The 22518-nt window shown below is 39.0% G+C and overlaps 1 protein-coding gene across 1 annotated transcript in view; it reads right to left on the bottom strand.

The window, feature by feature from the left end:
• The window catches only part of CCDC30 (coiled-coil domain containing 30), a 154363-nt gene that overhangs the window by 56335 nt on the left and 75510 nt on the right, over window positions 1–22518 (bottom strand). Inside the window, 1 exon segment of the mRNA XM_089894977.1 lies at window positions 1447–1690. Within this exon segment, the coding sequence (XP_089751103.1) occupies window positions 1447–1690 (244 nt within the window).

Below are 22518 nucleotides of genomic sequence, written 5' to 3' on the forward strand. Positions count from 1 at the left end.
ATGTCTACCTCATTTACTGCTGTATGTACCTTAACACAGGGCCTGGCACATCATAGATACACAATTAATGGGAATTCCCTGGCGGTCCAGTGGTTAGGACTCTGTGCTACCACTGCAGGGGGCATGGGTTCGATCCCTGGTCAAGGGACTAAGATCCCTGGTTGGGGAACTAAGATCTCACATGCTGTGTGGCATGGCCAAAAAAAAAAAAAAAATTGATACTCAATTAATAATTAATACTGGTTGAATAAATGAATAAGAATAACACACTTCTTTCAATAATTCAAAGTCATTATTATGGAAAAAAATTACTGGCTATGTGGTATATACATTTGTTCTTTCACAAAATGGCTATTTTCCCAGATTTCCCAGAGAGTTTTTATATATTTAATAGTTTTTCACCTCCCCCCAAGTGCTGAGAAATGATTCTTCAAATAATGGGAAAGGGTAAATTAGAGAAAATTAATAAATTAACCAGGGTGTGACTTCTTATACTGTAAATTTCATTATTCTAAAAGTTCACTGATTACTTTAAGCTCATAAGCAAAGATTTTATCATCTTTGTGACCACAGTGTTCAGCCTCTGCCCAAGCCTCCTACACTGGCCCACTGCCCAATAAAGGGATTGCCTGGGATATGTAACATCAACCTCTTTTTGAATATGTGATGTCATACTTCCTTTTGGTCTTCTGAACAAATCCAGTGACTTCCTTCTCATTCCAATGTATCTGAATCTCCTGTCAGGTATATATTTTCCTTGTTTATTATGACTTGCCTAGTTTTCACTCTATCCAAACCTCTTTTCAAATATATTTTGACTTCTTTTACTAATAGTCTTCCTTGTTTTCTAAATGTACACTTCTCAAATGTCTATTATCAGTCTTCTGAATGTGGTTTACATATGAGTACAAAGCCTCCCTCTATGGATCTCAAAATAATTCCTAGAAAAGTGTGTGTAGGGAAATCTTAATTTGTACAAGAGGGAACCAATAAAATTGAGGTAAAAGAACTGAGGTGTAGTCACTCCTTTTATTTCTCCTGCAGGCACATTTCTAGTAAATAGCAATAGCCATATTTAAAACAATTCCAAGTCTGCGGCCTTTTCCCCCGCAAAAAATGTATTTTGTATATTGAGGCTAGGTACCAGGAACAGAAAATGTGGCACAAATCCCGCCATTCTCTGTCCCACCTGCCCAGGGCAGACACTGACAATCAATCAGCATTCCTTCCTGCTGAGCCTAGAAGAAGCCTAAGAACACTTTATAATAAAATGTATCAACTGATGGGCTTAGCTGAGATTTTGATTGCTACTTTATTAACATTCGGGCCATGGTTATGATATTGCTCAACAAATATACGTTAATAGTGATATAAAAATTAAGCCTCTAACCACAGCTGATCAGAGGAAATGGAGCCAGTCAGACCACGTGTTTATATAACACCTACCTGGACGCTACTGTCATCTGAGCTATCCCCAGAGCTCTGAAACTGAAGGAGGCTCTGATTCATACACCTCAGCCCTTCTCTGAGCCTCACGACTTCCTCAGGCTTCAAGGTCAACTGCTGTTCTTCACCTTTCATATCTTGTTTCTGCTGCGAGTCCTCCTCCTTCTGTCCCTCTCTTGGAAAAGTGCCCTCCTTTACTGCCTCCTCTGGAATTTCCTTCTGCTTACTTTCTCCTAATTCAGGACTTAGCACAAATATAATAACAAAAGACTATCAAAATGCTCATTATACTAGCAGAATATGGAGGGAAAATATCTACCAGTAAAGAAAGTGCTGTGAGCAAGATTTTCAACTTGAATTCTATAGCAGAGCAGTTATCTTATTCTTGGAAATAAACTTTAAAAACAAATGAGTCATATCATTTTTACTCATATTCAGGGAAATGACCCATCATAGATTTTTGTCTACAGGTATAGACAAACAACCAGTTTAAGTGAGTTTTTCACTTTTTCAAGTTTTAGTATGGCATTGGGCAGATACACCTTATAAAGATTTTTAAAAAATCACTCAATAAGCACCAGGCACTTTGGCAGGCACTAGGGTTACAATAGGACATAATCCCTGTCCCTAAGGAGCTTACAATTTAGTGAAAAATAAGGATAAGTTAACAAGTGATTATATTAAGTTAGTAGTAAGTAATCTGAGGCCTGATGGATGAGTACGCACAAGCTAGGCGAACGTAAAGGTAGGGATGTGTGCATACTTGCTTGTGTGTGTATATGTTGGAGGGTGGGTTGTTGGATGACTTAATAAATAAGATGGGTAAAAGCCCAGAGGCAAAAGAGAGAGTGTGCTTTAGAAACATCATTTGTAATCTGTGTGGCAGGGAAACCAGTTGAGAGATTGTTGTGATCTGCGTACTAAACAACAGTGACTAGAATAGGATGGTGGGGATGGAAAGGAGGAATGGATTCTAGAGATATTTAGAAGACAATATTGATAGGATCTGTCATTTGCAGGACGTGGCAGGTGAGGGAGAAAAAGGAATAATGAGTGACACCTGGATTTCTGACGGGGGCAAATGGGCAAGTGGATGGTAGCCCAAGAAGGGGGAATATAGGTATAGACTGGAGACATGCCTGGGGTGAAGACACAGATACAGAGGAATGTGAGCAGAAACCTTAGGATTAGATAAGATGAGCCAGGGAGAAGCGGGAAAGTAAGAGGAGGAGGATCATTCTGGACAGAAGTCTAAAGACTTGTGAGGAACAAGCAGAGGGAAGAGGCCTGAAGAGGAGACTCAGAAGCCAGAGAGGGAGGAGGAAAACTAAAAGGCTGTGAGCCATAGAAGCCAAGGGGAGGGAATGTACCTTTCACAGTTAGAGAGTATGAATGAAAAGTAGAGTGAACACAAGTATGCTTATTTTATTTTTATTCCCTTAATCTTAAATTTGTTTCAGGTACTGTGGGGCCTAGCACAGGATGCTTCACAAATTATAGTTGGTGTTCAAATTCTTCAAGAAGGCAGTTTGGCAATACGGATGAAGAGCCATAAAAGTGTTCAGATCTTTTGACTGAATAATTGCATACCAATGAATTTACTGAAATAAAATAACTGACAAGAAGAAAAAAGCTGATTGTATAATAATGCTCAGAACCATGGTATTCAAAATAGTGATTAAATGGAGACACAGAAATGGCTAAGAGGATTAAAGATAAACCAACTTGAAAGTGGTATGAAGACTATTCATCAACATTAAATACTTATTAAAGTAAGATGGTGGAACAATAAATAATATATATGTATATATGTGTATAAACATAACACATACTATGGGAAATGTAAATATAGAAAAAACTGGAAAGGTACACAGGAAAAATTGTGTCTATGGAGTTTTTTCCCTTTTAAAATTCCTTTAACACTGTATAAAAATGAATTAAATATTTTATTTTGAACTCAGCAGTTTTTTAGAGGTAATATATTTAAATGATTAAAAACATGAGACAAAAAGTAAAATGCTTTAAAAATAAATTTCTGATAAAATAACGATTCTTTTCATCCTCCATAAACTCTTTTCCTTTTCCTACTCCCAATGGAAGCTAGATATACTTGAAGACTGGGAAAATGCAAACATACACCTATTATTATTTTTAAATGGGAAAACTGACTTCTGCATTCAGGAAGATAAAGTAGACATACTTTTCCCTATTTCTCCTACCAAGTACAACTAAAAACCCTGAACGTTATATATAAAACAAACGTAAGAAGACTCTGAAAGGTAGAAAGAAGTCAGATCAGCTAGGTAACTCAGGACCTGAAGAACCACATGGTTGTGGTTTCCTAGGTTTTCTTGTAGCCTCATATATCCTAGACTTAAAGCTGAAGAAGCTGGCAACCTAGACAACACCAAGAAGCATAGACAAAAGGCTTTTTACTCTATACAGAGGACCAAGAAAAGGACAACCAAGCAAGAAAGAAAACTTTCAGACATTATCCACTTTATTCCAGCCAAACGCCATAGAAAAAACTGTGGCTCCACCCCACTCATGTCAGCAAAGGTCAAGCTGGGAGCCCACACTTCCACTTTCACCAGGAAAATGAGGCACAACTCCCCTGCTGCGGGTAGTGTCAGAGGCCAGTGGGGAGGAGGGACTTTTATCCCTGCCAGGCAGTACCAGACATGGGGAGTCTGGACTTCCACCCCCACCTGGCAGTAAGGAGATACCCTTCTCTTTACTGGGGTAGTTTCAGAGGAGGCCTAGTGGAGAGTCAGGACTTTTACTGCTGCCCTGCTCATGATATCATGGAGGCCAAGTAGAGAGCAGTAACAAGGCATCCTTCACCATCACAGTCAGAGCAGTCCAAGCAGAGACCTAGTGGGGAGTAGGAACTCCCACCATGACCAGCAGTAATGAGGAGCCCCTCTTTCCTTGGGTGTCCATGGATGCTGAGCGGGGAACCTGGACTTCTACCCCAAGCTGGGGTAGACAGCAACCCCCTCCACATACCCTGCCAGAGTGGTATCACAAGAAGCCAGCTAAATAGAAGGTTAAAACAAGACCAAGAGTTTCATAACATAATACCCCAAATATTCAGATTTCAATCTAAAATTACTCATCATACCAAGAACCAGGAACCTCAACTTGAATGAGAAAAGGCAACAATTAGATGACAAAATCATGATGACAGAATTATTTAACAAATATTTGAAATCAGACATCATAAAAATAATTCAATGAGCAATTATGAACACATTTGAAACAAATGAAAAAATAGAAAGTCTCAGAACTAGAAAGTCTCAGCAAAGAAATAGAAGATATAAGAAAGAACCAAATGGAAATTTTAGAATTGAAAAATACAATAACCAGAATTTTAAAACTCAATGGATAGAATCTACAGCAGAATTGAGGGGACTGAGAAAAGAATCAGTGAGCCTGAAGACAGAAGAATAGAAATTACCCAGTCTGAAAAACAGAGAGAAAATAGACTTGGGAAAAAGGAAAAAAAAACAAAAAAACACTGCCTCTGGGAACTGTGGGGCTATAATAAAAGATCTAGTGCTTTTGTTATGGATCCTGGAAGGAAAGGAGAATAGGCAGGACAGAAAAAGTACATGAAGAAATAATGGCTACAACCTTCCCAAAAGACATAAACATACAGATTCAAGAAGGTGAGTGAGCTCCAAATAGGATAAACCTAAAGAAAGCCATACCAAAAAACATCATAAAAAAAAAAAAAAACATCATAGTCAAATTTCTGAAAACTAAAGACAAATAAAAAAACCTTGAAAGCAACAAGAGAGAAACACTACATTACAGAAAGGGAAAAACAATTCAAATGACAGCTGATTTCTCATCAGAAACTACAGAGATCAGAAGGAAGTGGCATAACATTTTTCATATGCTGAAAGAAAAGAACTGTCAATCCAGAGTCCTATACCCAGTGAAAATATTCTTCAGGAATGAAGAGGAAATCAAGATGTTCACAGATGAAGAAAAATCAAGAGAATCTGCCACTAGCAGAACTACTCTAAAAGAATAGCTAAAGGAAATTCTCTATACACATAGGAAATGATAAAAGGAGGCATACTGTAACATAAGGAAGGAAGGACAGAAAGAGTAAAAATCTGGATAAATACATTTTTCTTCTCCTTTTGAGTTTCCTAAATTCTGTATGATGGTTGAAGCAAAAATATAGTACTGTCTGGGGCTTCTCTGGTGGCGCAGTGGTTGAGAGTCCGCCTGCCGATGCAGGGGACACAGGTTCGTGCCCCGGTCCAGGAAGATCCCACATGCTGTGGAGCAGCTGAGCCCGTGAGCCATGGCCGCTGAGCCTGCACAGCCGGAGCCTGTGCTCCGCAACGGGAGAGGCCACAGCAGTGAGAGGCCCGTGTACCACCAAAAAAAAAAAAAATATATATATATATATATATATATATAGTACTGTTTGATGTGGTTCTAAATGTGTGTAGAGAAAAATTTTAAGACAAACTGTATTATAAATTGGGGAGGGTAAAGAGACATAAAGGGAGGTAAGGTTTCTACATTTCATTCTAACTGGTAAAATGTGTGTGTGTGTGTGTGTGTGTGTGTGTAAAAAGTAATGCCTAGAGCAACGACTGTAAAGCTATAAAAAGAAGCACACTCAAAAACATTATAGAAGAACCAAAATGGAATTATTAGAAAGTGTTCATATAACCCACAGGAAGGCAGAAAACAGACACAAATAACAGAGAGAACAAATAGAAAATCAGAAATGGAAAAATAGCAAACTGGGACTTCCCTGGTGGTCCAGTGGTTAAGAATCCACTTTCCAATGCAGAGGATGCAGGTGCGATCCCTGGTTGGGGAACTAAGATTCCATATGCTGCGGGGCTATTGAGGCTGCAAGCTCTAGAGTCCACACACCACAAGTAGAGAGAAGCCCACGTGCCGCAACGAAAGATCCCACATGCTGCAACAACGGTCCCGCATGCCGCAACTAAGACCTGATGCAGCCAAATAAATAAATATTTTTAAAATAGAAAACTTAAGTTCTAATATACCAATAATTACATTAATGGTAATTTGGCCAAACACACCAATCAAAAGACAGAGATTGGCAGAGTGGCTTAAAAAACAAGACCTAACTAGATGCCGTTTACAAAAACTCATTTCAAATATAATAATATAAGCAGGTTGAAGGCAAAAATGGATGAAAAAGACATATCATGCAAATATTAATAAAAAGAAAGCAAGAGAATCTATATCAATATCTGATAAAGTAGACTTCAGAAATAAAATTAAAAGAAAGAAAAAGAGAGGGACATTATATAATGATAAAAGGGTCAATTCACCAAGAAGACATAGCAATCCTAAATGTGTATGCACCAAACAACAGAGCTGTAAAGTATTTGGAGTAAAAACTGAATAACTGAAAGGAGAAATAGATAAATCCACAATTACAGTTGGAGACTTCAACAACCCTCTCAAAAATTGATAGAACAACTAGATAGAAAATCAGCTATATCAGTTGATACTGAAAAACCGTTTGATAAAATGTGACACTCATTTATGATAAAACCTTAGAAAAACAGAAATAGAGAGAAACTTCTTCAATTTGACAAAAACCAAACAGCTAACATTGTATTAATGGTGAAAACTGAAAGCCTTCCTGATAAGATTGGAAACAGGACAGAGATATTCACATTCATTAGTTTTATTCAACATATTGCTGGAAGTTCTAGCTAGTGCAATTAGACAAAAAAGGAAGTAAAAGGCATACAGATTGGAAAAGATGAAAGAATCTGAAATTGCATGATTTTCAGATGATATGATTGTCTATGTAGAAAATCCCAAGAAACATTAAAAAAAATTAAAAAGAGCCTAGAACAAATAAGCAAGTTCAGAAAGGTCACAGGATGCAAGATAAATAATATTTCTGTATATTAGCAATGAACACATAGACACTGAAATTTAAAATACAATACCATTTATAATTGCTCAGAAAAATGAAATACTTAGGTGTATATCAACAAAACATGTATAGGTCTTGTCTGCTGAAAACTATAATATGCTGGTGAAAGAAATAAAAGAATATCTAAATAAATGTAGGACATACTGTATCCATGGATTGGAGGATTCTACATAGGAAAAGATGTCAATTCTCCCTAAATTTATATACAGATTTAAAACAATTCGTATCAAAATTCCAGCAAGATTTTTTGTAGCTACAGACAAGATTATTCTAACATTATATGTAAAGGCAAAGGGACTAGATAGCTAAACAATTTTGAAAAAGAATAAAGTGGAATCTGTCTATCCAGTTTCAAAACTATATTATACAGCTACAGCAGTCAAGATTGTATGATATTAGTGGACAGACACATAGATCAATGGAATAGAATTAGAGAACCCAGAAGCAGAAACTCACAATGCCTAAGTCATTTTTGTCAAAGGTGCAAAAGCAATTCAATGGAAGAAAGACAGCCTTTTCAAGAAATGATGCTAAAACAATTGAATATTTATAGGCAAAAAAAGAGAATCCTATCTAAGTTTCACACCGCATACAAAAATTAACTCAAAATAGATCATGGGCTTAAATGCAAAACTATGAAACATAGGAGAAAATATTCAAGATTTAAGGTTGAGCAACTAATTCTTAGATTTAACATCAAAAGTATGATCCATAAAAGGAAAAATTGATACCTCATCAAAATTAAATTTTTTTTTGCTCTGAGAAAACCTTGTTAAGAGGATGAAAAGACAAGCTATAGACTGGGAAAAATACTTGCAAGTCACAGAGCTGACAAAGGACAAGTATCTAGACTTTATAAAGAACTCTCAAAATTTAACATTAAAAAACAAATCCAATTAGAAAATAGGCAAAAGATATTAAAAGCGATAACACCAAATGCTAGTGAGGATACAGAGAAACTGGATCACTCATACACTGCTGGTGGGAATGTAAAATGATATAGTCACTCTGGAAAACAGTTTGGCAATTTCTCAAAAAAAGAACAAAACACAACTAACTAAAATTAAATATGCAAGTACCAGGTTATCCAAAATTGCACTCCTGGGGATTTATCCCAGGTAAATGAATAATTATGTTCACATAAAAGCTTGAATATTTATAGCAGCTTTATTCATAATAGCCAGAACTGGAAATAACCCAGGTATCCTTCAATGGATGAATGGTTAAAAAAAAACTTGTGGTATATCCATACCATGTAATACTACTCAGCAATGAAAAGTATCCAACTACTGATACTCATAATAACCTAGATGAATCTCCAGAGAATTATGTTAAGTGAAAAAAGTCAACCCTAAAATGTTACTTATTGTATGGATACATTTATATAACATCATTGAAATGAAAAACGTTTAGAAATGGAGAATAGACTAGTTAGAATAGAATGGCGCCAGGGGTTAAGGAGGGGGTGAAGTGGGAAGGAAGTGGGGGTGGCTATAAAAGGGCAACATGAGGAATCCTTGTGGTGATGGAAATGTTCTGTATCTTGACTGTGTCCATGTCAATATCCAGGTTATGATACTGTACTACAGTTTTACAAGAGGTTACCATTGGGGAAAACCAGTAAATGATACATGGGATCTCTGTTATTTTTTATAACTGCATGTGAATCTACAATTATATCAAAAATTAAAAGTTTACTTTAAAAAATGAAAAATCTATAAACTGGTCATGTAAGTTTAATATCTATGAAGGTGCTTGATTTGTCACAATTTGAATTACTTTATAAAGAGTAAATTTAGCCAGACCTAATATAATTTCCTCCTATAGTTGCATAGTGGCCATGTAGTCATAGGAGAAGAGAAGTAGCCTTCATTATGTTTCCATAGTTTAAAGTTTAAACGGTCCTCCTCTTAGGTGGGTAAATGAGATGTACCTGTAAACCCATATTTAGAGCAGGGCAGTCAGTGAGTCTCCTTTGGCTTGGAGGGAATGATGAGCAGGGCTCTCCAGGGGATAATCCTGGGCTAATGCCATTTTACATCTTTACTAATGGTCTGGATAAATGAACTGCATTCACATAAATTAGTTAATTAAGGAGAATTAGCAATACTTTAGAATGTAGTAATTTAATTTAAAGTGATCTTAATATATTAGGATGAAATTCATTAAAATAAATGCTCTCCAAAAAGAACAGGCTTTATCCTTTCAAAAGGTATAAGAGAAAATGTGACTTAGAAACCAAAGGCAAACTGAACAGATTTTTAAAAGTAATACATATAACTATGTATTACTTTATTATTAATTTTATATGATGATAATAATAATAATAATGTAAAAGTTGCATGGGCAAAAGTAGACTACCAGCCAAAAATAACATGGAACTGAGAACACGCCCTGCAGTCAGTATACCTACACCTTATGGACTAGAGAACCCACCATGACTCTCAAATTTCTTCTCCCCTCTAACATAGCTCTTAATCTTTATTTACCGAGTTCTGACTGAAACTCACCCCTTCTGTTATTTTTATATCATTCTATAATTTTGTAATTGTCACCAGTCTTCAACTAGTAGGAGGTGCCTAGCAGCATGATTATTCCGTTCCTTTTCTAGTAACCCAGATACATAGCAGTCTTAACCTGTACAGAGATTCAAGAAAGAGACTATAATAGTTGAAGCCATGGGTTCTCGTCCTGGATCTTCCACCTATTATTTATGCAACGTTTGACAAGGCAAAATCTCTCAGAGTCTCAGTCTCTTCATTTGTAAAGTGGCCTTGCCCTACTCGTAAGATTTCTGGGATCTTAAGGAGTAAAATGTGAAGGCATTTTGATAACCTACAAGGACAATGTACAATTAAAACTAAAGCTTAGTAGAACAGAAGAGTGGCTAGTGACAGAACTCTGTTTTCAGAGAGGAAAGGGAAAAAAATGTTAATTAATTCAGCAAATATTTACCACATATCACTTACATGCCAAGCACTGTTCTATGCACTAAGGACTCAATGGTGACCAAGACAGCCAGGTCCATGCTCTCATAGAACACACAGAGGAGGAATATGAGGACAAACAATAAACAAGTAAACAAGATAATTACAGATCATGATAAGTCACCTCTAAACAAGGTGACATGCTAGAGCAGGATGTAGGATTTTCCCTAACGTGGCAGTTACTGATTGTCTCTCTGAAAAGGTAGGAAGGAGTTAGCCACATGGAAAGCCGGCGGAGGAGCATCCTGGACAAGGGAACTTTTCAGTACAAAGTTCCCAAAGAGGGAAAGTGCTTGAAGGGTTAGAGGATCTGAAAAACTGCATGATAAACAAGACATTGTACATCAATGGTACAATGATGAAATTGGAGAGGCAGGCAGAGGCCAAGTTGCAGAGGGCCTTAGAGGTCATGGTAAAGGTTTGGATTTTAAGTGCAATAAGAAGCCATTCAGAGGTTTTTTTGTTTTTTAACACCTTTATTGGAGTATAATTGCTTTACAATGGTGTGTTAGTTTCTGCTTTATAAAAAAGTGATTCAGCTATACATGTACATATATCCCCATATCTCCTCCCTCTTGCATCTCCCTCCCACCCTCCCTAACCCACCCCTCTAGGTGGTCACAAAGTACTGAGCTGATCTCCCTGCGTTATGCGGCTGCTTCTTACTAGCTATCTATTTTACATTTGCTGGTATGTAAAAGTCCATGCCACTCTCTCACTTTGTCCCAGCTTACCCTTCCCCCTCTCCATGTCCTCAACTCCAGTCTCAATATCTGAGTCTTTATTCCTGTTCTGCCCCTAGGTTCTTCATAAACATTTTTTTTCTTTAGATTTCATATATATGTGTTAGCAATACAGTATTTGTTTTTCTCTTTCTGACTTACTTCACTCTGTATGACAGACTCTAGGTCCATCCACCTCACTACAAATAACTCAATTTCATTTCTTTTTATGGCTGAGTAACATTCTATTGGATATATGTGCCACATCTTCTTTATCCATTCATCTGTCGATGGACACTTAGGTTGCTTCCATGTCCTGGCTATTGTAAACAGAGCTGCAATGAACATTGGGGTACATGACTCTTTTTGAATTATGGTTTTCTCAGGGTATATGCCCAATAGTGGGATTGCTGGGTCATATGGTAGTTCTATTTCCAGTTTTTTAAGGACCCTCCATACTGTTCTCCATAGTGGCTGTATCAATTTACATTCCCACCAACAGTGCAAGAGGGTTCCATTTTCTCCACACCCTCTCCAGCATTTATTGTTTGTAGATTTTTTAATGATGGCCATTCTGACTGGTGTGAGGTGATACTTCATTGTAGTTTTGATTTGCATTTCTGTAATAATTAGTGATATTGAGCATTCTTTCATGTGTTTGTTGGCAATCTGTATATCTGTTGTCTATTTAGGTCTTCTGCCCATTTTTGGATTGGGTTGTTTTTTTGATATTGAGCTGCATGAGCTGTGTCTAAATTTTGGAGATTAATCTTTGTTAGTTGCTTCATTTGCAGATATTTTCTCCCATTCTGAGAGTTGTCTTTTCGTGTTGTTTATGGTTTCCTTTGCCATGCAAAAGCTTTAAGTTTCATTAGGTCTCATTTGTTTATTTTTGTTTTTATTTCTATTTCTCTATGAGGTGGGTCAAAAAGGATCTTGCTGTGATTTATGTCATAGACTGTTCTGCCTATGTTTTCCTCTAAGAGTTTTATAGTGTCTGGCCTTACATTTAGGTCTTTAACCCATTTGAGTTTATTTTTCTGTGTGGTGTTAGGGAGTGTTCTAAATTCATTCTTTTACATGTAGCTGTCCAGTTTTCCCAGCACCACTTATTGAAGAGGCTGTCTTTTCTCCATTGTATATTCTTGCCTCCTTTATCAAAAATAAGGTGACCATATGTTTATATCCTGTTCCACTGATCTATATTTCTGTTTTTATTTCTGTTTTTGTGCCAGTATCATACTGTCTTGATTACTGTAGCTTTGGAGTATAGCCTGAAGTCAGGGAGCCTGATACCTCCAGCTCCGTTTTTCTTTCTCAAGATTGCTTTGTCTATTTGGGGTCTTTTGTGTTTCCATACAAATTGTGAAATTTTTTGTTCTAGTTCTGTGATAAATGCCATTGGTAGTTTGATAGGGATTGCATTGAATCTGTAGATTGCTTTGGGTAATATAGTCATTTTCACAATGTTTTTTCTTCCAATCCAAGAACATGGTATATCTCTCCATCTGTTTGTATCATCTTTAATTTCTTTCATCAGTGTCTTATAGTTTTCTGCATACAGGTCTTTTGTCTTCTTAGGTAGGTTTATTCCTAGGTATTTTATTCTTTTTGTTGCAATGGTAAATGGGAGTGTTTCCTTAATTTCTCTTTCAGATTTTTCATCATTAGTGTATAGGAGTGCAACAGATTTCTATGCATTAATTTTGTACGCTGCTACTTTAGCAAATTCATTGAATAGCTCTAGTAGTTTTCTGGTAGCGTCTTTAGGATTCTCTCTATATAGTATGTTATCTGCAAACAGTGACAGCTTTACTTCTTCTTTTCCGATTTGGATTTCTTTTTCTTCTCTAATTGCTGTGGCTAAAACTTCCAAACCTATTGAATAATCGTGGTGAGAGTGGGCAAACTTGTCTTGTTCCTGATCTTAGTGGAAATGGTTTCAGTTTTTCACCATTGAGAATGATGTTGGCTGTGGGTTTGTCATATATGGCCTTTATTATGTTAAGGTAAGTTCCTTCTATGCCTACTTTCTGGAGGGGTTTTATGATAAATGGCTGTTGAATTTTGTTGAAAGCTTTTTCTGCATCTATTGAGATGATCATATGATTTTTAGGCTTCAATTTGTTAATATGGTGTATCACATTGATTGATTTGTGTATATTGAAGAATCCTTGCATTCCTGGAATAAACCCCACTTGATCATGGTGTATGATCCTTTTAATGTGCTGTTGGATTCTGTTTGCTAGTATTTTGTTCAGGATTTTTGCATCTCTGTTCATCAGCGATATTGGCCTGTAGTTTTCTTTCTTTGTGAAATCTTTGTCTGGTTTTGGTATCAGGGTGATGGTGGTCTCGTAGAATGAGTTTGGGAGTGTTCCTCCCTCTGCTATATTTTGGAAGGTTTGAGAAGAATAGGTGTTAGCGCTTCTATAACTGTTTGATACAATTCACCTGTGAAGCCATCTGATCCTGGGCTTCTGTTTGTGGAAGATTTTAATCACAGTCTGAATTTCAGTGCTTGTGATTGGTCTGTTTATATTTTCTATTTCTTCCTGGTTCAGTCTTGGAAGGTTGCGCTTCTCTAAGAATTTGTCCATTTCTTCTAGGTTGTCCATTTTATTGGCATATAGTTGCTTGTAGTAATCTCTCATGATCTTTTGTATTTCTGCAGTGTCAGTTTATACTCTCCTTTTTCATTTCTAATTCTATTGATTTGAGTCTTCCTTTTTTTCTTGATGAGTCTGGCTAATGGTTTATCAATTTTGTTTATCTTCTCAAAGAACCACCTTTTAGTTTTAGTGATGTTTGCTATCATTTTCTTCATTTCTTTTTCATTTGTTTCTGCTCTGTCTTTATGATTTCTTTCCTTCTGCTAACTTTGGGGATTTTTGTTCTTCTTTCTCTAACTGCCTTAGGTGTAAAGTTAGGTTGTTTACTTGAGATGTTTCTTGTTTCTTGGGGTAGGACTGTATTGCTATAAACTTCCCTCTTAGAACTGCTTTTGCTGCATCCCATAGGTTTTGGGTCATCGTGCTTTCATTGTCATTTGTTTCTAGGTATTTCTTGATTTCCCCTTTGATTTCTTCAGTGATCTCTTGGTTATTAAGTAGTGTATTGTTTAGCCTCCATGTGTTTGTAATTTTTACAGATTTTTTTCCTGTAATTGATATCTAGTCTCATAGCCTTGTGGTCAGAAAAGATACTTGATATGATTTCAATTTTCTTAAATTTACCAAGGCTTGATTTGTGACCCAAGATATGACTTATCCTGGAGAATGTTCCATGAGAACTTGAGAAGAAAGTGTATTCTGTTGTTTTTGTTTTTGGTTTTTTTAAAATAAATTTATTTATTTATTTTTGGCTGTGTTGGGTCTTCATTGCTGTGCACAGACTTACTCTCATTGCGGTGATCGGGGGCCACTGTTTGTTGTGGTGCACGGGCTTCTCATTGCAGTGACTTCTCTTATCGTGGTGGCTTCTCTTGTTGCAGAGCATGGGCTCTAGGCTCGCGGGCTTCAGTTGCTGTGGCTCGAAGGCTCTAGAGAGCAGGCTCAGTAGTTGTGGCGCACAGGCTTAGTTGCTCTGCAGCATATGGGATCTTCCCAGACCAGGGCTCGAAACCATGTCTCCTGCATTGGCAGGCATATTCTTAACCACTGCACCACCAGGGAAGCCCTTTCTGTTGTTTTTGGATGGAATGTCCTATAAATATCAATTAAGTCCATCTTGTTTAATTTGTCATTTAAAGCTTGTGTTTCCTTATTTATTTTCATTTTGGATGATCTGTCCATTGGTGAAAGTGGGGTGTTAAAGTCCCCTCCTATGATTGTGTTACTGTTGATTTCCCCTTTTATGGCTGTTAGCATTTGCCTTATGTACTGAGGTTCTCCTATGTTGGCTGCATAAATATTTACAATTGTTATATCTTCTTTTGGATTGAGCCCTTGATCATTATGTAGTGTCCTTCTTTGTCTCTTGTAATAGTCTTTATTTTAAAGTCTATTTTGTCTGATATGAGAATTGCTACTCCAGCTTTCTTTTAATTTGCATTTGCATGGTATATCTTTTTCCAACCCCTCACTTTCAGTCTGTATGAGTCCCTAGGTCTGAAGTGGGTCTCTTGTAGACAGCATATATACGGGTCTTTTTTGGTATCCATTCAGCCAGTCTACGTCTTTTGGTTGGAGCATTTAATCCATTTACATTTAAGGTAATTATCAATATGTATGTTCCTATTACCATTTTCTTAATTGTTTTGGGTTTGTTATTGTAGGTCTTTTCCTTCTCTTGTGTTTCCTGCCTTGAGAAGTTCCTTTAGCATTTGTTGTAGAGCTGGTTTGGTAGTGCTGAATTTTCTTAGCTTTTGCTTGTCTGTAAAGATTTTAATTTCTCTGTCAAATCTGAATGAGATCCTGGCTGGGTAGAATAATCTTTCTTGTAGGTTCTTCCCTTTCATCACTTTAAATATGTCCTGCCACTCCCTTCTGGCTTGCAGAGTTTCTGTTGAAAGATCAGCTGTTAACCTCATGGGGATTCCCTTGTATGTTATATGTTGCTTTTCCCTTGCTGCTTTTGAAATTGTTTCTTTGTATTTAATTTTTGGTAGTTTGATTAATATGTGTCTTGGCGTGTTTCTCCTTGGATTGGTCTGGCATGGGACTCTCTGTGCTTCCTCGACTTGATTAACTATTTCCTTTCCCATATTAGGGAAGTATTCAACTATAATCTCTTCAAATATTTTCTCAGTCCTTTTCTTTTTCTCTTCTTCTTCTGGTACCCCTATAAGTCGAATGTTGGTGCATTTAATGCTGTCCAAGAGGTCCCCGAGACTGTCCTCAATTCTCTTCATTCTTTTTTCTTTATTCTACTCTGCAGTAGTTATTTCCACTATTTTACCTTCCAGGTCACTTATCCGTTCTTCACCTCAGTTATTCTGCTATTGATTCCTTCTAGAGAATTTTTAATTTCATTTATTGTGTTGTTCATCATTGTTTGTTTGCTCTTTAGTTCTTCTAGGTCCTTTTAAATGTTTCTTGTATTTTCTCCATTCTATTTCCAAGATTTTGGATCATCTTTACTATCATTATTATGAATTCTTTTTCAGGTAGAATGCCTATTTCCTCTTCATTTGTTAGGTCTGGTGGGTTTTTACCTTGCTCCTTCATCTGCTGTGTGTTTCTCTGTGTTCTCATTTTGCTTAGCTTACTGTGTTTGGGGTCTCCTTTTCACAGGCTGCAGGTTCGTAGTTCCTGTTGTTTTTGGTGTCTGTCACCAGTGGCTACCGTTGGTTCAGTGTGTTGTGTAGGCTTCCTGATGGAGGGGACTAGTACCTATGTTCTGGTGGATGAGGCTGGATCTTGTGTTTCTGGTGGGCAGGTCCCTGTCTGGTGGTGTGTTTTGGGGTGTCTGTGACCTTATTATGATTTTAGGTAGCCTCTCTGCTAATGGGTGCCGTTGTGTTCCTGTCTTGCTAGTTGTTTGGCATAGGGTGTCCAGCACTGTGACTTGCTGGTGGTTGAGTGGAGGTGGGTCTTAGCGCTGAGATGGAGATCTCTGGAACAGCATTCACTGTTTGGTATTACGTGGAGCTGGGAGGTCTCTGGTGGACAAATGTTCTATACTCGGCTCTCCCACCTCAGAGGCACAGGCCTGACACTCACTTGGAGCCCCAGGACCCTGTCAGCCACACAGCTCAGATGAAAAGGGAAAAAGAAATAAATAAATAAAAAATAAAATAAAGTTATTAAAATTAAAAATAAAAATAATTATTAAAAATTAAAGAGTAATACAAAAAAGAAAAAAAAAAAAGAGAGAAGAGAGCAACAAACTAAAAAACAAATCCACCAATGAAATCAAGTGCTAAGAACTATACTAAAAAAAAAAACCCAAAAGGAAAAAACCAGACAGACAGAACCCTAGGACAAATGGTAAAAGCAAAGCTATACAGACAAAACCACACAAAGAAGCATACACATACACACTCACAAAAAGAGAAAAAGGAAAAAAAAAAAGTATATATATCATTGCTGCCAAAGTCCACCACCTCAATTTTGGGATGATTCGTTGTCTATTCAGGTATTCCACAGATGCAGGGTATATCAAGTTGATTGTGGAGATTTAATCCGCCGTTTCTGAGGCTGCTGGGAGAGATTTCCCTTTCTCTTCTTTGTTCGCACAGCTCCCGGGGCTCAGCTTTGGATTTGGCCCCACCTCTGCGTGTAGGTCACCTGAGGGCGTCTGTTCTTCGCTCAGAGGGGACGGGGTTAAAGGGGCAGCTGATTAGGGGGCTCTGGCTCACTCAGGCCGGGGGGAGGGAGGGGTACGGAGTGCAGGGCGAGCCTGCAGCGGCAGAGGCTGGCGTGACGTTGCACCAGCCTGAGGCGTGCCGTGAGTTCTCCCGGGGAAGTTGTCCCTGGATCACGGGACCCTGGCAGTAGCGGGCTGCACAGGCTCCCGGGAGGGGCAGTGTAGACAGTGACCTGTGCTCGCACACAGGCTTCTTGGTGGCTGCAGCAGCAGCCTTAGTGTTTCATGCCTATCTCTGCTGTCGGCGCTGATAGCCACGGCTCGCACCTGTCTCTGGAGCTCGTTTAGGCGGTGTTCTGAATCCCCTCTCCTCGCACGCCCCGAAACAATGGTCTCTTGCCTCTTGGGCAGGTCCAGGCTTTTTCCCGGACTCCCTCCTGGCTAGCCGTGGTGCACTAGCCCCCTTCAGGCTGTGTTCATGCCGCCAACCCCAGTCCTCTCCCTGGGGTCTGACCTCCAAAGCGTGAGCCTCAGCTCCCACCTCCTGCCTGCCCTGGCGGGTGAGCAGACAAGCCTCTCCGGCCAGTGAGTGCTGGTCGGCACCGATCCTCCGTGTGGGAATCTCTCTGCTTTGCCCTCTGCACCCCTGTTGCTGCGCTCTCCTCCGTGGCTCTGAAGCTTCCCCCCTGCCACTCCCCCTACCCCGTCTCCACCAGTGAAGGGGTTTCCTAGTGTGTGGAAACTCTTCCTCCTTCACAGCTCCCTCCCAGAGGTGCAGGTCCCGTCCCTATTCTTTTGTCTCTGTTTTTTCTTTTTTCTTTTGCCCTACCCAGGTACGTGGGGGAGTTTCTTGCCTTTTGGGAAGTCTGAGGTCTTCTGCCAGCATTCAGTAGGTGTTCTGTAGGAGTTGTTCCACATGTAGATGTATTTTTGATATATTTGTGAGGAGGAAGGTGATCTCCACGTCTTACTCTTCTGCCATCTTGAAGGTCTCCCATTGAGAGGTTTTTAAGAAAGGGAGTAATATTATTCAATTTGCATTCTTCAAAGACCACTTTGGCTGTTCTACAGAGAATGGACTGGGAAAGAGGTATAGAAGCAGGGAAGCCAGTTAGGAAGATATTGTGATAGTCCCAGTGAATGATACCAGTGTCATGGAGTAGGGTAGTGGCAGTGGAGATATAGATAGAAATAGACAGATTAAATATTTTATATTTTCATGGTAGAACTGACAGGAGTTGTTGATGGGTTAGAAGTGGGGAGGAACCAATGATGATGCCTAGTTTTGGCTTAATCAACTGTGTGAATGGAGGGGCTATTCACTAAATGGATTGGGCTGGGGAAGGAATACTTTAGAGGAAGAGGAAAAATACGTTTGTGAAATGGATATAAACTCACTGTCAAATTGAACTGGAAATGAAAATCAACTTGAACATTCATCAAACAATTCTTGATAAAGATAGTAAGGATGCAATGAGATGGTAAATGAGAGCATATTAGAAAAAAATAAAGCTCATTAGGGCATTAACATCAAGGGGAAGCTGCCAGCTGTTCTGGCCCGAGCTTCCTAATACAGCAAACCCAGGCTGAGTTCAGCTAAGCTCTGTAAGTTTGGGGCTGCCACTGGAAGTCCAACTCTGGCTTCAGCCTCAAGTACATAGTGGGAATTCCATTCATTGAAAAATTTTTGAGTATCTACTATGTGTCAGGTATTATTCTATATGCTGGAGACAGTCCAGAACAAGACAGACTGGGGCTTCATTCTCCCTCCCATCCTACCCCCATGTTATGCATATACTGAGACTAAAGTCCTGAGCAATTTTTTAACTGCATAAAGCTCTTTTTCACAACTGACTTAGAAACCAAGTGTTCCAGCACCTTCTGGCCATTGGGATATTTGTGACTATGCCCTTTCCAAAGCAGATAAAGTAGTAACTTCTCCTGACTCAGGAGACTTGGGACCTCACCCAGTCCTGCCAATAACTTGCTAAGTGAATGGCTGTGAGTGAAAGAGTCATTTTTGTTCTCTTGGTCTGAGACCTCTTCTGTGGAAAGAGAAGACTTAGCTAAATAAAGTGGTTCTCAAATTTATCTCAGCTGTGGACACTTTCTCGAAGTAAAATCTTACATAGAGCTCCACATATGAAACAGCTAAGAGTGGATCTTCGGCTGAAATGGGAGCAGAAGGCTCAGAGTCCCACTCATCGGGCTCCCCTCATCTCCCAAGGTAGTTTCTGAGCTCCCCTCCCCAGAGAGCTCAAAGTTTAGAAGGTAGAAGTTTGAAAACCACTAGTTCAGACGATCTCCTGCAGGCCCCTCCTGTTCTAAGATTCCATTTCTCTATAACAAAAGCACTATAAACAGCAGAAAAACAAGACATAGTCCATTACCTTAAGGAGCTTAAAATCTAGTAGAGGAGATGTATTACAAGAATCAAGCAATTTGGCTTCTCGAGCAGCTTCTATGTGCACAGGACCATGCTAGGTGTGCTGTGACACTTCCTACTTCTCTTCAGTTGAAGATTCTGGCTCATGGTATTCTGGCATCTTCTTCACCCCAAGTCCTGCCATTATCCTGGAAGATTCCAAGGTCCATATAGATCACCCATCAATGCCTTGACATCTCACTTCCTCAGTCTCCTTATTTCCAGTTACCTTGTCATCTCTCCCACTTTGCCAACTACTTGCATAACCACACTAAGGGTTGTATCATCAATAACTGCTTCTCTTCTGAAATACTAGAATTAGACATTTGGATTCCAGCTTTTCCTTTTTACATAATTTGGCTCACTGCAATCATAAATACCTTAAATTCCTTGTCCAGCTCCTTTATCCAACGCAGAGTCTATAGAGTTCATTATTTTAATCACTGTCCAAATAAAATATTCAATTCTCTTGCCCCATTGTCCTTCCACTCCATTTTTGTGGCAGAACCTCAACCCCGGATAAATTCAACTGTCTTCTCATGTCTATACTAAATGTTGCTAAACATAAATTCAGGGTCTCTGGCTTTGACTGGACCCTCCACAGTCAGCTTTCCTTTCCATTCCTGCTCTCCCCAGTCAGATTTCTTTTCCTTTCTCCACAGTGATTATTTCAAACTTTTTCACTCTCTTGCAAACTCTGATATTTCTATTCCTCTCCAACTTTCAGCAGATGACTTTGCTTCCTGCTTCACAGAGGACATAAAAACCATTGAACAAGTCCTTTGGTTTCCTGTCAAGTTAAAAACCCATTTGGATCTCTGTCCATCCTCCCTTTCTTCCTCCTGATACAATGGACAAAGTGGCCTACCTCCTGACTAAGGCTAGCTGTTTTCTGATTTTCTGAGTCCTAAACCTGCCCATTTGGGGACTCTTTCCCACCAGTATTTAAACATACACAAATTTCCTCTTAGCTTGGCTCCATAATCTTTTCTCCTCTTCACAATCAAACTTTTTGGAAAGCGTTACCTACACTCACCATTTTCACATCCTCATCTCTCACGCCCTCCTCAATTCACTCCCATTCACCATCCCATGGGATGGGATCTAGGAAACAATCTGTTTTCTGCCCTTCATTGGAACTACTCTTCTTAAAGACTCCAACCACCTTCTTGTTGCTAAATTCAGCAGTCACTTTTTATCCATTATTTTGTTTGACTCATTGGCAGTACCTGACACTCTTGACTACTCCTTTCTTCTTGAAATGCTCTTTAGCCTGGATTCTGTAACACACACTCTCCTGACTTTTCTCCTACTTCCCTGGCTGTTTTGTCCCAGTTTCCTGTTGGGAGCACTCCTTTTGTCCACATAGAGAGGTTTACCTTAGGTTTCTGTCTTTGAGTGTTTCTATCAACCAACATATGGGAACATCTTATCCATCTTACCATCTACTTATTGATGATTCTCAAATTTATCTCCAGCCCAGGCCTCCAAACCCATAAATCCAACTGTTTGTTGAACATCCACACATGGCTGTTCCAAAGACACTCCGAAGTCACTGTCTCAAAAGCTGAACTCCTCTCTCTGGTTTGACACCATCAAACCAGAAAATTAAGTCTTCCTCAACCTGTTCTCATACTCAAACCTCTGCCTATAGTACCTTCTTCCTCACTTCCTATACTCATTAATCCCTGAGTCCTGTTCTCTGTCTCCTCTCAATTCCATCCACTTGTCTCCATCCTCACAAACACCATTACAATAACAGCCTCCTAACTGGTCTTGCTACCTTCATTCTGGTACCAACCATCTACTTTCCATGCAGCAGGCAGAGTGATTTTCCTAAAGCACAAATCTGTTTGTGTCTCTCCCATGTTACTAAACCCTGAAGGAGTTTCTTATTGTCCAAACTCCCTAGTGCAGACATTCATGTTCCTTCATGGTCAGGTCCCTGACTACCTCCTCATTCTCATCATCTCCTTCCTCATTTCCTCTCTTCACACTCTAGGCTATAGCAGCATTGAGGTCACTTTTAGCTGCTCAAACAAATCGGCTTTTTCTTGCACATGTCTATCTCCCCTGAAAACTATTCTCCCATCTTTTTCCTTGGCCCTTAAATTCTCATACTTTAGGACTCCATTTAATTTGTCACTTCCTTTAAGAATATTTTTTGGTTCATTAGCCGAGACCAGAACCCCTCCTTTGTGCTCCCATAGTATCCAGTACTCCCTTGTTTAACTGTTTATCTTCCCCCATCAGGCAATATGGACCCTAAGGATAGGACCTGTGTCTTATTTTGTAGCTTCAGTATCTACCTACAGTACCTGGCACATGGTAGATATGCAATTTATTGCTGAATGTGATTGTGTAATGGATCTGTGATAAGGGGGGCTGGGAAGTAGGGCACAGAAGATAAGCAAGCAGGGAAACATTATGAGGAAAGGACAGAGGAAAACATATGGCAGATATGTAGACTTCATTTCTCAGTCCCAGTGATGGGAAGCAGTTTGGACCAAGTCACGGAAACAGGTGGCAGCAAGGACTTCTTTACTTGAAGTCCAGTGTCTTCTTCATGGCAAGGTTCTCCACCTCCAAATGAATTCACAGCCTTGCTCCCTGGGGCAAGTATCTCTGCCAATTATCCCAAATCAGCTGAGTGGATTTTTGTCAGCGTTGATTATTAATGTCAAATTTTTCTCTGAAAAGCATTCAGATTGGCCATTTCATCTCCAGTGCCAC

This window comes from Delphinapterus leucas, chromosome 1, assembly GCF_059928025.1.
Source record: "Delphinapterus leucas isolate spDelLeu-1000000601 "Yukka" chromosome 1, BTC_Dleu_Yukka2, whole genome shotgun sequence".
Lineage (NCBI taxonomy): Eukaryota > Metazoa > Chordata > Mammalia > Artiodactyla > Monodontidae > Delphinapterus > Delphinapterus leucas.